Source organism: Sinohyriopsis cumingii, chromosome 2 (assembly GCF_028554795.1).
Source record: "Sinohyriopsis cumingii isolate HCF-2022 chromosome 2, ASM2855479v2, whole genome shotgun sequence".
NCBI classification, from domain to species: Eukaryota; Metazoa; Mollusca; class Bivalvia; order Unionida; family Unionidae; genus Sinohyriopsis; species Sinohyriopsis cumingii.
Window position 1 is genome coordinate 92,468,075 of NC_142962.1, and position 23,238 is coordinate 92,491,312.

Sequence of the window (23,238 nt, forward strand, 5' to 3'; positions counted from 1 at the left end):
AGGAAAGGAAATTTTTCCTTGGGTCCATTAGTTATGGCAAAAATATGGTCCCGTCTGTTAGTAACTTACAATAGGTGGACACTCCTACCATTAGGATGAGTATATAAATGCTTTCTCAGTTTTTGAGGCCATCAACCTCCCTCTAAACTGGTAAATTCAGCAAGGCAATAATGATAATAAGGTATTATATTACTTCTGTTAAAATATATCTTTTGTGTGTATGTGGGAATGTAAAACCATTTTTTAATAACATAATACTCATCTGTCATTTCCACATTGTTCTTATGTTCCGCAAGTAGTCTGGGTTCAGATAAAAGAAGACAGCTACTGCTCAACAACCTATGATATGGAAGTCAAACTGGTCTGTGTTCTTTCAGTTCTAGACTTTTTTGAATGTTTCATATAGTGCAAGGATGGAAATTTATAATTTTGGCAAGAGTAATTCAACTTTTGCTTTCAAAGTATTTGGAAAAGTTGTTTGTAGCTTAGTGCAGCTGACAGTAGTCATATTAGCACAACTATTTCCCCAGTCTGTCTTTCAGTTTATTATGGATTGTAGTGAAACTGTACATATTATTGCAATCATTTAATGACGTGGCACATGCTTACAAAATCTTTGGCTCCCATGACTTTTAAATGAGTTATTACCCTTTTTACTTGCAGCTGGATGCAATATTTGACAGATATTGTGAATGCAAGTATTCTTGTAGTTTATTGTGAATTTCTTTGAAACTTGGTACATTGTTATGGTCATCATCAGAAGATGTTTTTGTTGACAAATCATTGTACTAGCACTATTTTCAAAACACCTATGTGCTTTCTTTACTTTTAATTCAGCTTGGTTTGGGGTGGGAATGCACGGTTAATCAGATCTCACCATTCTTCTATTTCTGGAATTACCATTATGGTAATTTATATAAACCTTCTTGCCAACATAACACATTATTTTTCTCATTTATTTTCTATTGCAAAAGAAAACATTTGGTGGTACATGGTTTTATGGTTTTAACTTGATTTTTTTATATGCAATAGGTGTCAGTATGTCAGATGTATGTTTAGCTGAGCAGAAAAACCAGAAGTTTACTAAGGAGGTAAGTAGACCTCTTTGGAAAATACCTTTAATTTTTAATTTGTTTAAAGGATTAGTAGATGTAGTATAAAGTTCCCACAGGTCAGGAACTTATTGGTGTGGTGCTATATCCAGGTCCATCTATCTGCGCATCTGTCAACATTTTGCTTGTTACCACTTGTTGGCCAATGTTTAGCTCGACTAGTCATAGCTTAGAAGAGCTTATATGAAGACCTGTTATATTTTGTGCATCATTTGACATCCGTCTGTTTGTTAAAATAAGTTGTCAATACTTTACCTCCTAATCTGCTTGGAAGATTGCCTTCTTGAAAATCTTGTTATAACTACTCTTAAGAGGTTGATCATATCAGCATGTGCATTTTCACTAAATGACTTCTTGTGATGTCTGTTTGGTCATTAATGAAAATTGTGCCACTCAGGCATACTATATGGCTACCATAATGGCTAGCTTGAAAATGTTGTTATTGCTTCTTCATCTGAATCGATCTTTGTATCAGTATTGGGGTTTCAATACAACACTTACCAGTATAACGTCAAGCTGTTCCTAAATGAAAATGGTACTGCTTGGACATCCAGTATGGCCACCACAGGAACCATCTTGAAATTTTTTTATTGGTAATCCTCTGAATGGAAAGCTTAATCAGCATGGGGTTTTCACGAGAAGACTTCTGCCCATGTCTAGTTATTCTAAAATAGAAACTGTGCAAATCTGATATCAAATATGGCTACAACTGTGGACTTCTTGAAAGACTTATCACTACTCCTAGATGGAAAGTTATATCAGCATTGAGCTTTTTGCAGAAGTCTTCTTATGATGTTACTAGATGAAAAAACAGTGCTGATATGACTGTCAGTATGTCCACCATGACAGCTGTCTTAAATATCTTGCTGTTGCTTTTCCTAAATGAAAAATCATATTGACATGGGATTTTCACCAGAAGACTATAATTATGATACAGTATCTAGGTGGTCCTGAATGAAATTGTATTAAGCAGATTTCAGATGTGGATGCCACATTAAACACATTGAAAATCTTGTAATTAATTCTGATGAATTATCATCTTATCAGTATAGAGTTTTCACCAAAAATCTTCTATTGGTGTCTCAACTGGCCTAAATGCAAATGCTGCCAATCTTGCATCCAAAATCTCTACCACAGTGACTAATTTAAAAGCCAGAAATATCAGAGATGGTTTCAACACTCAGCAGTTAAAATGAGAACAAATGGTCTTATTGTGAATTCCTGGAAATTATTTTTAAACAGGATTGCATCAGTCTCTTCAAGGGACTCTTGTGTCCATAGTGTTATTGTTAAATTCAAATCATGCTATAGTGACACACATTATAATGAAGTTGAACTGTCTTAAGAATCTGATGGTTTAATATATGAATCTTTGTTGTTTTTCCACCATTTGCTAGTTTTGTTAATGAGGCCTATTTATTTCACAAGATAAATGTCTTTTTTTTCAGTTACCAGCATATATTGACTGTACAGTAATCAAAACTGATGTGGAAAAATCTTGGAAAAGTAGTACACTGCCATAAATAAATCATCATTACATACTTATTCCCTTGGCTTTTGGTTGATCCAGCATCAAATATATCAGCAATGAGAAAAAATGTGTAATGCTTTGCCATATTCTTCAAAACTGCTATACAGACTTTAAAACTTTTAAACTAGCACAATTATTAAGCCAACTGCTTTTTTTATTAGGCCATTTGTCAACCAGATAAGCAGTCTGATGCCCACTTGGATCTCTTACTTTTAATATGACTTTATCATGCTAATAACAACAACAGCTATATTATAGAATAGTGTTCCACTTGGTGTTTTCCTTTCTATTCTGGATATACAGTAAAGATTCATTGATTGTTCAGAGGATGTTATAACTGAGAAACATGGTCAGATTCAGTTATTTTTCAAATTGTTTATGTTGATGACATTAGACTTGTAGTAAATAATTTATACTGGTATTACTACTGTCAGAATGTAATGTTAATAAATTTTGAAGAAATAACATGATAAACTAGTACATTTACCATCTGATAAAACTGTCAACATGCTTGTACATAAACCAGTCAGTGAATCATAAAAATCACTTTTAATTGAAAACAATTGTTCAGAAAGGTAATGACTAGTAAATTAGTCCTGTATTTATTGGATGGAAATAAGTTATCAATAGTCATCTGTTCTATATTTAATTTTGTTGAGATTTTTTGTTGATATGTTTTTCAGAGACATGCAAATGCTCATACAGCTTTGTGTCTAAAGAGACATTTTGTTCTTTTTCTGACCAGTGAATTTTCAGTCCTTTTTACAAGTCAGAATTCAGAATGAACATTAGAGATACATATTTAAAGCTGTACTCAAGCAACATACAGGTGGAGAATGACAGTCGAAGGATATTTCTAAATTATATAGTCAAAATGTACAAAGCAAAATTATTTCTTTTGATGCATAATGCTCCAATTACATTAAATTAGCAACTAGTGGTGTCATAATTTTGGTAAATGTCTAAAGGGTACCTATTGATCCTTATGATTGGGTACCCAATCAAGGAAAATTGTTTTGAATATATACAAACTGTTACAACTCTATGGTCATAAATTAGGTAATAGAAGAAACAAAACCAACAAGTTTTGTTAAACTTAACAAATAATTTATATATCAGTTATACAACGAAAATGTAAGCAGAACTTACAGTATTATGAATGGTATCCAAATTAATCCTAATATTCTATTCAAGTCCAAAAAATTGGATGTTCAAAATGAGTTTCAGATTCTCAAATGTAAGTATCACAATGGCACTGTCCATAATGCCTTTGAATGATTCACAGTAGTTCCAGAATAATATTTTAGTCCAATGAGCACTTTATAATTCCAATGAATAATACCACTCAACTTTAAACACATCAGCAGACTGATTTAAACAAATGAAATAAGAATAGAGATAGGGATGAATCCAAAATAGGAATGAATTTGATTGCTCAGTTCTCTCCTTATATACACCTTTAAGAGTCAATTACAACATGCCACAATATACCTCATTTGACAGATCTTACAGCTCACTCTAATATTTTACAATGCTTGTTCATTTGACCTATTCCATCAAATGGAAAATAAGTTAATTCTTCTGAGAATCCACCTGACCCCACCCCAGCAGCCAGTGAGAAATTACCCCCAACTTGTGATCATGTCTTATTATAATGATAATAATAATGAGGACTTTGTATAGAGCCTTGTCTTTAGAAGCTTTAAGCGCTTTACAACATTAGACAACACCTATAACATAAAAAAACATATATAATGATATGATTACAAAAAACAAACACCATAAAATTAGAAGAAGAAAAAACATGCTGAAAATATTTAAGGTAGGAAACATTGTTAAGTCTTTAAGTTTGTTCTTGCAATCAAAATAGGTGAGTTTTAAGAGCACTCTTGAATGGGATCACTGTGTCTTTGTGTCTAAGATCAGTGGGCAATTCATTCCACGTTGCTGAGCCCTGGTATTCAAAAGAACATTGTCCATATGACTTTGTTTTCATAGTGGGAATAATGAGTATATGATTGTCAGAAGAGGAGCATAAGTATCTTGCTGGTGTGTACACATGGGTGAGGTCGGATATGTATGTTTGACTGGAGTCCATCAGTGAAATGTAGCACAGAGAACAATTTTTTTGTTTGATTCTGGATCAAATTGATAGCCAGTATAGGGTACAGAGCAGCGGGGAAGTGTGCTCTGATCGTGGTACTCTAAGGATGATCTGAGCAGCTGTGTTTTGAATCTTTTGAAGTTTCTGGAGTAGATATTGAGATGAACCAGACAAATTTGAGTTGTCTAAAGCACTCTTTGTTACGGATCACTGCCATCTCACCTCTGTCTGCGTGGGTTTGAGTCTCGGATTCGGCCAATGTGGGTATGTGAGAAAGCTTGCCAGTAACGTAGCTTCTCATGGGTCAGTGGTTCTTTCCGGGGTTTTCCTGGGTTCTTCCTCCACCATTAATGCTGGCTGCCATGTATAGCCTATCATGTGCAGAAAAATTGCATTAAACCCTACAAAAACAACAACAAAATTGAGTTACATTAGTCCAGTCTTGAAAGTACTAATGAACACAAGTGTTTTGGTGGCATAAACTGAAAGATATTTGCGAATGGAGCTGATGTGACTCAGCTCAAGATATGCAGCTTTGCATATGTTCATGACATGTTGGTGGAATGCGAGAGTACTGTCCAGAGTAACACCAAAGTTTTGTACTGAATGTGTGAATTTAATGTTGATATTACTGATATTTATAGGGGCCCAGAGTGGCCGAGTGGTCTAAAGCACTCTCCGTTACGGATCACTGCCATCTCACCTCTGTCTGCATCGGTTCGAGTCTCGGATTCGGCTAATGTGGTTATGTGAGAAAGCTTGCCAGTAGCTTCTCATGGGTTGGTGGTTCTTTCTGGGGGGTTTCCGGGTTCTTCCTCCACCATTAATACTGGCCGCCATGTATAGCCTATCTTGTGCTGAAAAATGGCGTTAAGCCCTACAACAACTACAACAACTGATATTTATAGGGGCCCTGAGTGGCCGAGTGGTCTAAAGCACTCTCCGTTATGGATCACTGCCATCTCACCTCTGTCTGTGTGGGTTCGAGTCTAGGATTCGGCCAGTGTGGGTATGTGAGAAAGCTTGCCAGTAGCTTCTCGTGGGTTGGTGGTTCTTTCCAGGGTTTTCCTGGGTTCTTCCTCCACCATTAATACTGGCCGCCATACATGCCTATCATGTGCTAAAAGATGGTGTTAAACCCCACAACAACAACAACAACAACTGATATTTATTGTTTGAGGTAAAGGATGTGAATGAGAAAGTCTTTGTATTGTGATGAGCATGGCCTCAGTTTTATCATCATTCATCTGCAGCTTGTTACATGTCATCCATGATTTCACATCAGAAGTGCACATCTCTACACCTTGGATGGTAGCATCAACTTCAGTTGGATGGCTAGATTTGTATATTTGCATGTCATTAGTATACAATTGGGGAGACACTGGATGATGATCTATGACACTTGAGAGCAGCTGAGTGTATAGAATGAAGAGAACAGGTCCAAGAACAGATCCCTATGGAACACCACAACATATATCAACTGGTCTGGAGTGTATTCCATTTGCAGACCCAATTTGTGTCCTATGAACCTCCTCTTCTTCTTCTTCTTCTTTAGGGTTTAACGCCATTTTTCAGCACACGATAGGCTATACATGGCGGCCAGTATTAATGGTGGAGGAAGAACCCAGGAAAACCCCGGAAAGAACCACCGACCCACGAGAAGCTACTGGCAAGCTTTCTCACATACCCACATTGGCTGAATCCGAGACTCGAACCCACGCAGACAGAGGTGAGATGGCAGTGATCCGTAACGGAGAGCACGTTAGACCACTCGGCCACGTCCTATGAACCAAGTAGGACTTAGACACACAGTAAGGCTGTATCATGAATACCAAATACATGCTGGAGACGGTGAAGTAATATATCATGGTCTATTGTGTCAAATGCTGCAGACAAATCAAGAAGGATGAGGACTGTAATCTTTCCGCTATCCAAAGCAGAATGTCATTAACTACTTTTAGAAGAGTAGTTTCAGTACTGTGGCAAGGGCTATATGCACATTGTACATTGCTAAAAAGACTGTTTGAATTCAGATGAGATACAAGTTGGGATAGAACAACTTTTTCTAAGACTTTATATGAATGGGAGATTAGAAACTGGCAGTAGTTCTTTAAATTGTTATGGTCGAGTGTTGGTTTCTTCAGCAGAGGCTGTACAATGACAGTTTTGAAAAATGATGGGAATTCCCCGGATGAGGGAGAGGTATTAATAACTTTAGTTAGTGAAGGCAATACTGGATCTACACACTCAGACAGCAGCAATGTAGGAACTGGATCAAGTTCATATGACTTTGATGCACTCTTCATCACAATTTTATGTACTAAATCCATAGAGATAGGTTCAAATGTTGCTAATGTTTGCCACTGAAATTCTGTATCACAACTGTATGGTGATGACGAGTCAATTGAAATTGTATTGTCAAGCTTATCTCTAATAGTTTGTACTTTGTCACAGAAGAAATTTGCAAACAGGTCCAGAAGGTCTACTGGAGATCAGGTAGTTGGAAGTGGTGTACATTTGTTCCTTGTTATTAGAAACCTGACATCTGTTTATCTATCCTGTGTTATCTATAAGCACTGTAATAGCTTAAAATATAATCTATACCCATGTACAAAATTAGCTATGTAATACCTTTATATATAATCACTACAGTTTACAGTCATGAACAAAAATTACACATAAAAATATAGATATGTGTACCACCATAACAGGACTTAATATTCTGCTTTGTTGTAGGTTGCACAAATGCATGCCAAAGTCTAGTTTTTTGGTTGGTCAAAGTGTTAATAAAAGAACTGATCATTTTGTATTTATTCATATGAAATGAACAAGTGGTTGATGAAACTGTCATCTGGTAAATCATCTTGGTCTGGTCATTGTAAATATCATCTGACTTCCATTCCATGACTTCGCTGTCATATGTGAGTGCTTATGTAGAGACTGAGCTTTGGGCTCTGTAAGCGACACTTTGATCATGCTGTTTGTGAAATCTGTTAAATGTTGCAGTTGAACATGTGTCACTTGTGCAGCAATATCAAATTACCACCCTCCGTTACTTGCAGCTCAATCAAAGGGTTGTCACTTGGGAAAACAAGCTAACCTGGGATTTAGGTCAAACATTTACTGAAAGAGGCAAAACTCTACTTAGCATTAAACAAGTGCATGTATTAAAATTACAGCTTAGTAAAGAGGATTTTCAACTTTAAAACAAAGCGAGTACTACTTTTACAATCCAAGGGCTTAACTTGTATAAGTAAATAGGTACCTGATGAGTCATTTCATTAACCAGACTATTACCAGTGGGAAGGTACCCAAGTTACCAGGATAATTTTGACAGCTTTACAAGCAACCTGCAATTCTGAAGTACCAATTACGAATGACGAATGATTATCATGATAATTTATAAAATTTTAGTTTATGCATGACTTGATGATCTTGACTTATTGTAGGTACACATTTCCAGTGTTGCAATGGGGTTTGTCTGATAATAACCATTGAGGGAGAAATTGGTGGTGTGTTAAGATGATGTAATGCCAAATTATAAGGCTTAGTTAGTGGCTAACACAGTTATAATGTGACATTACCAGAGAATTAGTCTCTGCCAAACTTAGACAAGAACTTTCTATTTCAAGCATTCATTTCAGCCTGGGAGTAATGAAATCTCATCAGGGAATGTAGCAGCAACGATGATAATGATAAACAGTTCTCGGAACAGACAATTTTGCCCATGCAAAACCGGAAGTGCCTTCAACACATCCTAATATTTCAACAGTGACCCAATTGTCGAGGATGGTGGTGGCTTAGATAAATACTCTTGCTACATTATCTGAAAGTGCTTCGCTCCTTGACTGACTCTAGGAAAGTGTACAAGGGAAGTTAGGACCAACTGACATGCTATTCTTTAGGGCATGCAGAATCATTGCTGCCAGATGTCTCCGTCATGGACAACAATGCAGCCCTAGGGAAGACAACTTACATCCCGTCAGTGATGGTTGCAATATACGAGGCAGAATCCTTGCCATTTGTGGAGACAGACTGCATCAGAATCTTTGCCAACAATTTCAAGAAGGTGCACATATTCCTTCATCTCTCACCTTATGCAGAGGAAATTCCAGTTCAGGTCCTGGAATTTCCAACATTAATGACTGGGAGTAATAAATTGTCCATTTAGGTAAAAAGTGCTCTTTCTCCATGTTCCATGGAAGCTTACAGGTGTAGTTGGAAACCAGTTTAAAACTCCACAGCACTATCCTTTTTTTTTCTCCAAGTGCCAGTTTGGTAATATTCATTTTATATCTTTTTGAGAAACAGTATGCAGTATCTACCATATTGACCTATGTCTCGACTATTGGCCATGTACAGAAACTGAATAATATCCCTAATCCAATCAATTCCTTTCTTTTTCAAAAACTTCTGCAAACACTTAATAAACTTTTGCTGCAGACTACCATTGATAAATGTATTCTACAAAAAACTCATTCTACTCCTGCCTAGATTCACTCACAATGCCATCATTGTGGCTCTGTTTAAGTCAATGTTTCTCTTTGCACTTATGCATTCTTGTGGTATGGGGAAATGAGAGACAACCTGGTTGCAGAAACCCAACTTAAGTTTTCTTGGGTTCAGATAAGTGATGTTGGTTTAGTTGTTGAGTTTACACATTACAAACACTCCAAGGGTACCCCTTTTGCCTAAGTGTCATGCCCCAAAAAGTACAAGACCAGTGCCCTGTCCATGTTCTGCGTCACTATTTACAACTACTGGGGTGGCATTTGGAACCACTCTTCCTTGCCTCTTGGGGAGGGGGAGGGGGATTTTCCCATAACTAGGCAGGAGTTCAACCAAGCCTTATGCACATAGATCATGCTATGAGGTTTTAATCCTCATCAATTCAAAACTCATACTTTTAGGATTAGGGCAGCATCAGGGTGCTAAGCATTGTCTATCAGACAGTACTATTTGGGTCTTGGGTAGGTGCCAGTCATATCCCTTTGAGAAATATATGTACCTGACCAATACAATTTCAAGTTTGTAATTTTGTGCTGACTTCAGGTCCTTTTGCACATCACCATAGCACTTCCTACTCCCTGGCTCTGCTTTTCAATTTTCTTCTTTCCGGTCTTGTGGATGCACAGACCGATACTGTTGTCCACTTCATATGGATACTGCACTTCATATGGGTTCATTGGAGAGGATTTCACTTCATATGGGTTCATGCAGGACAATGTGGCCATCTTACAACACGTCATTCTTCCACTGGCGTTCTGTGACAGGGAAATACAAAGATTTTTGGATAGTGTGTGCACAGCTCGGCAGTCTCATGGGTGCACAGACAGATACAGACATCCACATCATATGGCACTGCTCTTCATATAGGTTTATTAGAGAGCACTTCATATGGGTTCATTGAAGGCGTGACCATCTTACATCATTCTTCCACTGTAATTCAGTGGCATGGAATACAAACATTTCTGGTTATATTGTGCCATTTTGACACAATGTATGCAAGACTGGTCATGTTAATGGCGAAATCAGTGGCCGAGTAAAGAATAATGGTGAACTGTGACAATTCTGCAACTGTTGAAATCTTTAACAAAGGCCTATCCAAAATACCTCTTATAATAAAATTTGTTCCAAGACTAATATGGTGTGCTGCCAAAGGACATTTTATTATTCACACTCTCAACATACCTGGTAGGGATAACCTTATAGCTGATGCTCTTTCTCAATTTCAGAATGAGAAGTTCTGGCACTAGGTGTCCCAAGCAGATCAAATCCAGCTGTGTGCGCCCCATCGGCTACAGGGTTGATGCTATTTTGACACAGTGTGTGCAGGACTTGTGGTATTTATCAATGTCCAATAATACTAGATCAGTGTACAGAAATGGCTTCCTGTGTTTGGTGAATTTTCGGCCATGTCAGGCATTGTTACGCATGCTTACTCTTGGCCCGTACTTTCAGAAGATGTTTTGATATATTTCATTACATGCTGTTACACCAGGCTGCAGCTGCAGTATTCCACAATTAAGCTGAACCTTGCAGGGATCAGATTCCATTACCTACAGGCTGGAACAACATTTCAAATAGTAAGCCCAGATTTCTTATTACAGGATGGTAGTGATGTTGTCAGCTATGTTAAGTGAGGGAGTCTGTTCACCCGATGTCGGGTTACATTTTTTTTATTCTTGTCATGTGGCGAATTCGCAGTTCGATCATTGCAGAAGCATTTCTTCAGGCGACTACCCAAGGATTCAAAAGTCAAATCTGTTTTTATTGACCTTGCCATCTTTACAAAATGGGCTTATTTTGTGCTGGTGTTAAGATTTCATTCTCTCAGAACTCATGTTTGTGCCCTATGTCCTGTATGGAACAGTATTTGAGTCAGCGGCAGCAAGGTGCTTTGGCTGGAGGTCATGGTGCAAATGTTCCTTTATTTGTGGATTCTGTAGGCTGGCCATTTAGTAGGGAACTTTTTTCTGTCATACTTGAAGCTCCTGCTGGGATGCATGGGCTATGATGAGCAAAACTTTTCTCATCATTCATTTTGCATTTGAGTAGCCACAACTGCACCTGCAGTTGGTATGGCGGACCATCTAATTAGGACTTCAGAATAATGGTCTTCGTCATGGTATGCGTGCTACATCAGAGTTCACTCTAACCAACTCCTTTCTGCTCAGGAACAGTTGTGTACATACATTTATTATCATGTGCTTTGGACACCAGCCCTTCCAAATGGATTTTCACATTACAAACTGGCATCCTCTTGGAGGCTCTCATTTGATAATTTTTAATTCAATTTGGCATTTTTTTCCCAGTCAGATACTCATAAGCTATTCTAATAACGTAAAGATCATGCCCATTAAATACATTTCTTTTACAGTTTTAAATAGGAAAAATATAAAAATATTTTCTTCATGCTGGGATCAACCTAGCTCTATTCCACGAATCTGGGATCAACCCAGAATACACTCTTATGCAGGAATCAGCCTAGCATAAATTTAGTTAAGATGGGATCAACCCAGAATACATTAGCATGCTGGGATTAGCCAAGCACATAGTCTGCATAAGCTGGGATCAGCCCAGAATACACTTGAATGCTGAGATCAGCCTAGCACAGATTTTACTTGAGTTGGGATCAGCCTAGCAGTCCACAGAAGCTGGGATCAGCCCAGGTTACATTTTAATGCTGGGATCAGCCTAGCACCAATTGTCCTTGAGCTGGGATCAGCCCAGAATACACAATAATGCTTGGATCAGCCTAGCATAGATTTACTTGAAGATGGTATCAACCCAGAATATACTTGAATGCTGGGATCAGCCTAGCACAGAGTTTACTTGAGCTGGGATCAGCCTGGCACCAATTCAACTTGAGCTAGGATCAGCCCAGAATACACTGTAATGCTGAGATCAACCTAGCACCAATTGGGAATCAGTCTTTTACATTGAGCTGGGATCAGCCTAACACCAATTCTACTTCAGCTGGGATCAGCCCAGAATACACTGTAATACTGGGATCAGCCTAGCACTGATTGGGAATGAGTCTTTTACATTCAGATTCTAGCCCATGAATAACCCCCACAGAGAGAGCCAAATATTTTTGAAATATTTAAATTAAGTATTGATATTTTATTTATGAGTCTGATGTTGTAGAATATTGGTAATAATGATGGAGAGAAAGGGAGAGAGTGAATGAGAGAGAGATGAATGCATATACTCATGTATCCTATATTTCTTACAATGCATGTATTAAATAATTTCTCGTACAATTCAGTATTGTTTTTGTGTGCATAAAACACCTTTGTTACCTGGCATCATTGGTTTGCCTTTGTTATTTACTGATTATGAATTACCTCTGTTTATTGCACTTTTGTTACCTGGTGCCTTTGATGGTTTTAAATGACTGCCATTGTTTATTTGGCTTTGGCATGTCTGGTGATAAAAACTTAATAATTGAGCTAATTTTCTCAGACATACAAATGCTATAACAAATTAAATGTTGTAACAAAGAATGTTATAAGAAAGTTTTTGGAATACATATTTGTTAGGAATTTGGCAGAATTTTAACTCAGACATCATATCATAGGAAACACTCTTTATTACATATAGTTACTTTATGGGTTTTTATACTGTCAGTGACAACATGTTATGGTTTCTCAAATGCTCACATTAATGGGAGTGATTTGCCTCTGAAAAAGTACAAAACTAATCCCTGTCAATCACAGACATTATACATAATTGAATGGCTAAGTGTCATTGCACATAATTGTTTTTCATATTTCAGTCCATATTTTTTCCAAATTTCAGGGAGTCCAGATAAGAAAATCCCAAGATTTGTCTTATAAGCTGTCTGTTCATGATCTACGAGAACCTACAGATATGAAGGGAAGAAAGAAAGAACAAAATATAGTGAAAATTTTAACAAGTACTCCTGCTAAAAATTTTGTCCATAAGAACTTGCTGGAGAAATTGCAGGTGTGATAATGAGTAGTTTTGTCAGATAAATTACAATACTATGTTACATCTACTGGCTTAAATTAATAAATACCAAAAACTATTTATAAAAAAACAGTGTTTGTACAGTGAATATGGTTTGTATCCCCACCTTTTCTATAAAGCCAGAGGTATATAGGAATTTTTGTATTCATCCATCCTTCTCTCCTACCCTTTCATGACAGTTTGACATTAAACTTTGTAAATATTAGTCATCACCTGAAGATCCACATTTTGACTTGTGACTTTAATATCAGTAATACGTTATCTGTCATTTTTTTTTTAGCTTACTCTTTCCAAAATAGAAAACCTCTTCCATGCTAGATGCACTTAAATTATCCTGTTCAAGAAATTCTTAGAAAACATGCATCAGCTCAGTCTGACTTACTGTCTTTAGCTCATGTGCAGTACACATTCTCATTCTTTTCCAGACATATTAAGTGAAGATGTGGAAATAAATACTAACATAACCCTTTACTTTACAGAACCTGTTACTGTAAAGTCTGTTAATATACATATGACAAATCCACAGTACAGTGTGCTCTAAATGCAACACTTCTTACCTAAATGACTCTATGCAAATAGACCTGTCTGTCAAATTTATAGCAGTGCGGTATACGTCAAATTTTGTACATATTGTTACGCCTAGCTGTCTTAACTGTGTAACAGAAAGAAGATTTAAGAAACACATTGTGAATTAAAACCCAGATAATCCTAAATGTCCTATCACAAGTTCATAAGTATAGAATATTCTAAATGAATTCCTTGTCTTGAATGCCCCAGTTTACCAGTAGTGTTGAATGTCCTGATGTACCAGTAGTCTTGAATGAGTTCACAATAATTAAAAAAAAAATATGTTAATCCAGTCAGTGAGCACATATAATTCCAATGAAAGATTTTAATAAAAAATTCTTCTAGAATAATGTCTAAACACAACTGCAAACTCTGATCTTGGATTCCCAAACACTGATGTAACAGGAATTAATTATTTGTTTATCAGCCATATAAATACAAATCCTCATTTGATCTTTGATACAATAGAATGTTCTGAAAAACTAATAATTTCCAAAGAAAATTCCACTTACTCATAAACAAGTTAGGCTTTGAACTTAAATTCTAACAAATATCTAGTTTGCTACTTAAAATCATGACAAGTGAGGTATGCAAAGAATCCATTTACAACCCTCAGTCATGGACAAAGGTAATATATAGATAACAATATTTATTGTTATCTATAGATAGATTGAAGAGTAAAATCCTATCTTTATACTTGTATAATTATTTAAGGAAGAATATTTTATATGCTTTAAAATCTTGAGAGAACTAATTCAATGTCAAGTCAATGAATGTGTGTGACCAACTATAGCTGATCTTTATCAAAATTCATTTGTTGTCTACATCTGTATCACTAATTCATCTGAATTTGAAACATTTTCAAAAATCGACATGGTCTGCATCGATATCTGAGCTTATATCTGACTTACTGAAGCCTTCTTAGTCATAATTCTCATCATCCCAACTCAAGAAAGTGCTGAACAAAACCCACAGCCTTTGTTTTGTAGAGTGAAGAATATGACCCTGTTACTTTAAATAGCAGATTATAGCTATATCTTAAATAGTAACCACATGATGTGAGGTAATGCTCATTTACTTCAGTGCTTGAAGTTTGTATTAGGCAGTTTTCCCTGAAGGTAGCACTATGAAATCAATTCAGAATTACTAATGTTTACTGTAGGGATTGAGACATGCTTCTATACTGATGGTGCAAAGGTATTCAAACACCCTTTTATGAGAAATGAATGGATGCCTCCGATAGCATTACCTTGAAAGTATGGTAGAGGCATTCAGAAGTGCTTATATGAGGTTACGAGTTTTTAAAAAAAATACCATAGTGTTGGTTAATCTGTATCAGGACCTTATATTCATATTTCTTTATTAATGAAACTTCTCTCAGTCCTTAATAATTATCAAAAAGTTTGTTTTGATAATCCAGTGATAATTTTTAATAGCTTTAGATTCATTGAGACACCTACCTCCCTACTGATAATGGGTTTGAGAATTATTTGTGGGAATATTATACATTTCTAAAGGGTTGCAAGCATTATCCCTTCATATGCTTTCACTTTTACTATTTACATGTATGGGTGTTCATATAATACTTTCATTATTGTTAATTAATGCAGTGTGCTTTCTTTACAGCTAACTAATCTCCTAGGGACTTTAGTAAAGAATATTTAGTAAAGAGAATGTGTTCCTCCATTCATTATTTAATGCATGTCACATTAATATAATTCGTAGATGATGTTTGTCTGCTTACAATGCATTAGTAAACAAAAATAAGAATAAACACTGAGGTTTTATCAATCATGAATAAGTATTAAGGATAGCAACAAGACTGACACATTCTGTATTGTTATTATTTATCATTAATTATTTTAATCATCTAAACAATTTCTTATTTCAGAAATTTCGTTTCAGATGTTACCAGTAAGTATGGGCAGAAAGAAAACAGCCCCATGGGACATATACACTACAAGTATTCAATGTATGAAGTACATGAATGGATGTATGTCAAGTTTGTTATGTTTCAACAATACAATTGTACATAATAAAAGGAGGAGAAATGTTTATTCTTCTTCCTGCCCTTCTGAATATTTAAGATCTCAGAGTACACATACTATAACTGCAACTGATTGCATCATCCTGAAAAGAGGGAGGAAACAGCTGCTTCTCAGTGGATTGGAATGCACTCCCCCAAAATAAAAGGGTTATGATCAGCATCTTCCATAATAAGATAGTGTGTCCTCTAAGAAGGCAGCAGCACCTATCATAAAGAGCTATTTGCTTGCTGGGATTGAAGGAACTACCTCTAACTATAGGAGGGAGGGGTAGGACAATGCAAGGCACAATCATAGTCTTACCTCCAATAGGGGTAGAATGGAGCCGTGTTATGGAATATGTCATGGAGGGTCAACATTTTCCAGGTACCCAAGGTTAGGTGATTACCAGTTTATGCAACCTCAAGAAGATAATATGTTGTTCTGGCTTTCTTGGTTCTGGGGAAAGTTATTTCCATAGTTCTAGATCATCATTGACTTTAGGTGGCCAGTCATTGACCAGTCACCAGTCATTAAGTACAGAATACCAGGCACTAGGCACCAGGCATCAGCACCACATGATAAATTCAGGTGTAGGGTCAAGGATCAGATTAAACTACCTCTGCTTCCATGTTACCTAATTACCTAACTACAGGGACAAGGCCTTTATTTATGCAAACTGTTGGGAAAGGATACTGGACCACTGTCCCCTCCTTCTCCATGTTCCTATTTAATCCTTTTTAAGCTGTGGAGTTTGTCATTTCAAAGAAGAGATCATCTTGTACCATTATGGATGTCTTCTAATGACTTATGCAAGTATGGATGCTGAGGTTTACAGACATTACTCAAGAGAGGTCATCATGGAAGGAGAGGATTAGTCCTTCTTCCCCTAAAGCTGCCTAGAAGAGACAAGGAAAGTTCTTGTCCTTCAGACAAAGCACCAGTTAGGACGAGTTCAGTCACTCCCCTTTGAAAAGTCATAGAACATGTCTCTTTTTCCTGGCCTTCCACACAACAGGATCATTCTAAGTCAATTACTCAGCTGACTGAAGTTTGAAACAGGAAGATGATAATGTCTTTGTCTTTATAGTAGATTCTCCCTTACCCTGATGTGCATCCCAATCCTCCATTAATGGGTGAGAAAGATTATTTCAAGCTTAGAAAGACTTTCAGGGTCAATGCCTAGAACAGACCTGTTCTTTCTTCCTTGTTCATCTATGGTCAGAAAACTTGCACAAAGAATGGAAAAAAGCCAAAAGTTGGCAAGGCAATATAAGGGGTGTTCAGTCCCATTTCTGCTTGGAGACTTTCAGTATCAGCCTCCAGCATTAGTGTTCATTTTTCATCCTGACATTTAAACTCTGCCCCTTGGATGCCATATCTTGGCAAGTGTGATTTTGTTGGGGCCGTTTACTCAGATCTTTGTTAAATCAATGGAGACTTTCAAGTTAAAAGTCAGGTCCTTAGTCACTCAAGCATCATATTTTGGCCTGTTCTCAGCTACTTCCTTCAGAAAAATCATTATTTAATGTTGCCTTGCAACAGTTGCTGGAGGCTGTTGCAAGACATCAGGGTACATATTGTCTGTGGCCATGGTGTTGTCACTGGAGGTCTCCACCTTCATATATATAACATTTGACACTTCTTAGGTCTGCACCCCTGGAATCTGATACTTTATTCAGCAGTCTCATTCCTGTTATTGCATATCAGGATTTTAAGGACCATATACTGGCCTTGAAACTGTCCAATAAACAAACACATCCTGATCAAGCCATGGGATAGCCAGTTTTCAAAGAAATGTATGCAGCCACAACTGCAAAGTATCCAACTCTCCAAGAAGCTCACTCCATAATAACTGTAATCATGCTGGTGAGGCAAGGGCAAGACAATGAAGATTACTGTCTCTTGCCCATTTCCCAAGAAACTGGTATGGGGTCCTTAGAACACCTCACCCTCCTGCAATGCACACCTATTTAAAACAAGTTGGTACTAAAGCATCTTGGAAGAGTGTTTATGTTTATGATTCATATAACTTCATCTCTTTGTTAGTCAAGTATGATTAAGTTAAGAGGAAGGTTCTGATAAATTTTCAGGAGGGTGCAGTAGAGGACGTTCAAACATTCAGTTGCCAGCATTCTACTGCCTGTTACTTCTGGTCCCCCTAAAGGGCAAGAAACTGAGATTGATTATTGACCTTTCCCTCATAAACATATTTTAGCAAGACGAAATCTTAAAGACAGATTGAACTTCAAAAATAAAGGTTATATGGCTGCACTTCAGACTCTCTGAAGTTTAGTCCATTGGCTCAGATTTTCCTTTGGCAGATCTTATTAAGTACTTAGAGCTTAAGAGACTGGTGTCACTTATCGGTGCCAATATTGAATCTCTCTTGTGTTTTGTGCTTGTTGACAAAAGAAAACCTTATTTCTCTTTAGTGAGGTTTCATTAAAAAATGTCATGCCCATTAGAGTCAGGATGTTATGGTTCAGTGAGAATGATGATTCTTTTTCCTTGGTTATTTCAGCCTGGTTTATTTGCAGAGAATCAGCTTTCATCAGTACTTCCATCCCCCGAAGAGGTCCACAGTTTCAGTCGTGCTAGGGACAGTCAATATGGACTCTTTGCCCAGTTGAGGCATCTGAGTTCTATTTATTAGTTGCTAAGGGAGATTGAAAGATCGCTTAGATGATATTTCAACATCCACTATCTATATAGAATTTGCTCAAACCATCAAGAGAGTCTGTTGGTCTCAATGGTCTTATTGGTTTTAGAATGGAAAGGTTTTTGGCTGCAAATAATCATAAATTGAGTGTTGTGTTGTTTTTTATCATGAAATAGTTCATTGAGATATAATGGGGCCATATTTTTTGAAACTTTGTCCATAAGTCCAGCCTTTCTCAAGGGTATGTCAGAAAGCTTGTCGGTAGCTTCTCATGGGTTGGTGGTTCTTTCCAGGATTTTTTCAGGTTCTTCCTTCACCATTTATATTGGCTGCCATGTATAGCCTGTCTTGTACTGAAAAATGACATTAACCCTACAACAATAACAACAGCCTTTCTCAAAAATATTTGTTCACTTACTGATAACATTTTAATATCATTGATTGCATGTAGGATGTTTTCTGCATTATTCTATTTTTTAGTTTTTAAATTAATTTCATGCATCACACTATTCTATTGTGATGATTACCAAACAGTTACATTTCAGTACCCATTCCTTTATAGTGTTGTATTAATATTTTTTTTAATGATATTATTTTTCAGATTGATATTTCAGTTGTACCCCCACCTTCATCAGATGAAGACGTCCCACTGGATTTCAACCATTCCCCAAGAACAGTCAACTCAGATGAAATCGCTCCTCTTAATCTTGATGAGATCGAGGATACTCCTTGTTTCAGTTTACACCAGGATGAAAAAGTGATTATGATCAGCAAATTAGCTTGTGTTTACTTAAAGTTTGCTAGAGCTAAATTGTCTTTTACCAGTCAGTTTAATTTAAACATACACCCAAAGACCACAAACATACAGATAATTTTCAACACCTATTTTACATGACTTCCACGGCATATGTACCATTCACTAAAGTAACCATCAGTGTTATTAGCAAATTCTTCAACTTTTATTTGACTTGGCAGAATGCCATGTTGTCCCTTTGGTACCAGTCAGGGTTTGCACAGGTCCTTGAATACATTGATCACTTGCACACAATGGGGTCCAAAAACATAGATCGCACTATAAGTGAGGGCTTGAATTACCAAGGGACTTCAGAAAAAGGGAATGCCATCCCCACTAGACTATGGAAAATAAATGGGATGGTGAGATTAACATTGCATTTGAAAGGCTGAACACTGATTTTTGTAATTGCTTTGGGAATCATTGTCAGTAAAGAACTTTTTCTAATGAAATTATTTGCTTTTTTTGTATAAATTACCTTTTCAAGATACCATCCTCTGAAAGATTGTTAACAACATGACTTCATACAGTTGCAAGAGCCACCTAGTTTAAGCAAATGCGTAGTGTGTTACATCACAGCTATCTGTTGATTCACAACAAATAAAGATTCTAAGGACAATTATTTTTTAAACAACTGTCAGCATCAGAACTCAGTTTTTTAAACTGTTCTATTAGTGAAATATTGATGTGGTGACTGTTGCAAGTAATAGTGAAACTTCTTATCCATGAGGAAATCCCTGAGTGCCAATTTTGTAATTTTAAGTTCACAACTAGCTCAGGAAGTTGCTTCTCCATAATGAATCATATCTGTCACAAAGTACTCATTTTGCTTGGTTGCTCTACCATTTTCAATCATATATATGAATGAGTAGGCTAATTTCAGATACTTTAATTCCATTATTTGCATAATATTTATAACAGTGTTTGATGAATTTAAATGAGCAGACCAGCAGTTTCTTATTGAGTCACAGAAAATATTATTCCAGTCTTGAATTCAGTATAACTTCCAATAAATGTTTTATCCAAGAATTTTGTAAGAGCACTTATGTATTTACAGGGAAAGAATCACTTGACATTCAGTAAAATAAAATTTCAAGCCAGACTGGTCACAACGTAGGTTTGGAGCCCAATTGACAATCCTTTATCATTACATGAGTTATAAAACTAACTAAAATGCAAAACAGATGCCCAGATCGAGGTCAAGAGTTCATCTTTCCAGAAGGAATGGAAGTTTATTACATGATAATTCTTATTCTGAGAAAGAATAAAAAAAAGTGTTGTTTACCAAAATTTTCACTAGTTCTGAATCAAGGTCAGAAACTAGATACAATGTTTCAATCATTATGTGTTTACCAACAACAGTCAGTTCAAAAGGAACTGAACTGAATTTCTGGACAATGTCAGATCCAGTAAATAAAGTTACATTCCAATAGCATGTAATGGAATAAAAAAATGATTTAAAACTAACAAACAAATAATTTAATTAAATCAAATAAGTATAACACCAAGCAAAGTTTCAAATGTGTAACACATGCACAATCATCAATAAGCAGATACAAATAAATAAAATATATTAAGAAATTCATCTGTGAAAAAGATTTATAAGGAGAAAAAAGCAGGAGGTATTTATATTTCCTTATTTAGAACTGTTCATTCATTGCATTTATGTTACAGGTAATGCTGTTCCATACCATTTGACCAAAAACTATTTTTAACATTAACCCCTGGAGGTTTTTGTCATTTTTGCCTGAAAATCGAGTAGGGAACACATCTTGAAAGCTATTTCTGAATAGATCCGAAAACACCAAATCCCCGGTGATCTTTCAGTAACCTACTGCCTAGTTGTGTTAGAAACATTGTTTTTCATTGGCTCTTTGACTTGCGCATGAGCAGAAGTTCTTTTTTTCTTTTTTTTTGCTAAACGAGACCACTATTTATTCCAAATGCCCATCTTATCCTACTTTTTGCAAAGGCTTATCCGTCTGTTTGCAGTTCATACTGGTTTGCCTTAGATCTAAGACCAAAAAGTCTAAAATCCGGACACAAAATCGGATTCCAACCATGGGCGAATTTTCAGTAGAAAAAAGTTGGGTCCAAAAAATGAGGTTTTTTAATCTGTATTTTGTAGTGCAACTAGATATTCCAGATTATTTGGTATCATTGTAGAGCTACATCTGTCTACCTTTCTATAATACTACCCACTTTAGTGTATCATGCATGACCATGACGCTACTGAGATTGGCAGTAGGCTACTACCTCCTGCCCCTTTAAGTCATCGCTAGGGGTTAATGTGTTTAACAATTCCTTTTTTGGATTCTTAGTATAATCTCATTTTTACTTCTAAGGGACCTTACATTTTGGCCCATCTCTGGTGGAAGATTTTAATTACGTAGACAGGAATGGCTTTTCTGGACACTTTATAAATATATTTGGCTTTGCTAAAGAATATCCTTGCATATATAGGTAAAATTTGTATGTAACTCATTGCATCTTGAAAATTGTCTTTACGTTGATCTAGTATTAAAGGCATGTCCTCTTTTGGAGTCAAAAATGTTTTGTTGTTAGAGACATAAATCCAAATTACATCACACTAGTTCAATAAAACTTGATTAACAGATGACCCTGTACTGAAACGGAATGATTGTTTGATTGTTCATAGTATAGTTGCCATCATCTGATTCACTTAGGAGTAATGCCATTCAAATCAGAATGCCAGGAAAATGTGTGTTTTATGAGCATTGGATCAATGAAGAGGATTACAAACTTTGCTGATGAAAGATGAACATAACTCACATAAAGCATACTGCACATATTGCAAGAAGTCAATCAGCATGTCAGCAATGTGGAGGCAGCTTTAACCAGCCACATTAAAGGTACTGCTATGATCTATTTCTGTAGTAGAAATAAAGAGGCACTAAATATTACTTTATAATAATGAAGTCATATGATACGTATTGTAATTTGGTGCAAGTATAGTTGCTTGCAGAAGATACATATTAATTTTATAAACTATTCCTTAAAATTACACATTACATTTTAATATTAAATATTCCATATTTTGTTACAGCTTTCCAGTGATTTTTTTTTAAAAATGAAGACTTTATTACCATGTATGTATGCAATTGTGTATTATCTATATATGTGTGTGTGTGTGTGTGCATTTGAAAGCAAATATTTCAAGAAAGTGAAGTGCTGCTGCAACTAATCATTGTTTTCAGGTAATAAAATAACTTGCCTTAAAAACTTAACTGCCTCATTCTTTCAAACTTACATTGTTTCTCTCAGCTTTAAGTTAAGATTTTATAGGGAAATATCCAACATTTTGTGAATATTTTTTACTTAAAATGTTTGCACATGTATTTACACCATTAACCTGTTTTCATTACATATTTAGTCCTTTATTTATATTCTTAACTTGTATTAATTTCAGATAGTAAACATGGACAGTACTTCAACCAAGACTTAATCTCAGTGAGGCACTTGAAGATCTTCATACAAGTCACATTAGTAGTGGCACTGCAGCTGGGACTAGCACTATATCGGCTTTAGCTGTTTTGCCTTTCACATCACCTTCTTGTACTATGCGGTTCTTTATGACATCAAGTCAGGCAGTAGTGGCATATATATGTGGGTTATCAAAGTCTTAACTAGCCATTATTCCTTCAGGTCAAGGAAAAAGAATCCTATTCCAGTTTATGTTCAACGACTGCATCATAATGCCAAGCAGTTCATTTGTGGTGGAACAAAAGCAGAATACCTCTCTGTTTTTGGAATGAAAACAGATTTTACTGTATAGTGCCCTAGTTTTGGATGGAATTAATGACTCTCTGTGGATTTTTAATGAGACTATATTGACTCCATATGGATTTTTAATGAGACTAAAATTATATGGAGGAAAAACCTGATAAAATCCTGGGAAGAACCATCAACCCATGGGAAGCTACTAGCA

At 36.2% G+C, this 23,238-nt stretch overlaps 1 protein-coding gene across 2 annotated transcripts in view; it reads left to right on the plus strand.

Annotated features, from left to right (window-relative positions):
* LOC149805370 (uncharacterized) overlaps positions 1–23,238 on the plus strand; it is a 198,081-nt gene that overhangs the window by 129,652 nt on the left and 45,191 nt on the right. For both annotated transcript variants that reach the window (XM_089949765.1, XM_089949766.1), the window contains 3 exons: positions 1,033–1,091; positions 13,052–13,219; positions 19,098–19,253. In XM_089949765.1, the coding sequence (XP_089805891.1) occupies positions 1,033–1,091; positions 13,052–13,219; positions 19,098–19,253 (383 nt within the window). The remainder of the gene's footprint in view (positions 1–1,032; positions 1,092–13,051; positions 13,220–19,097; positions 19,254–23,238) is intronic.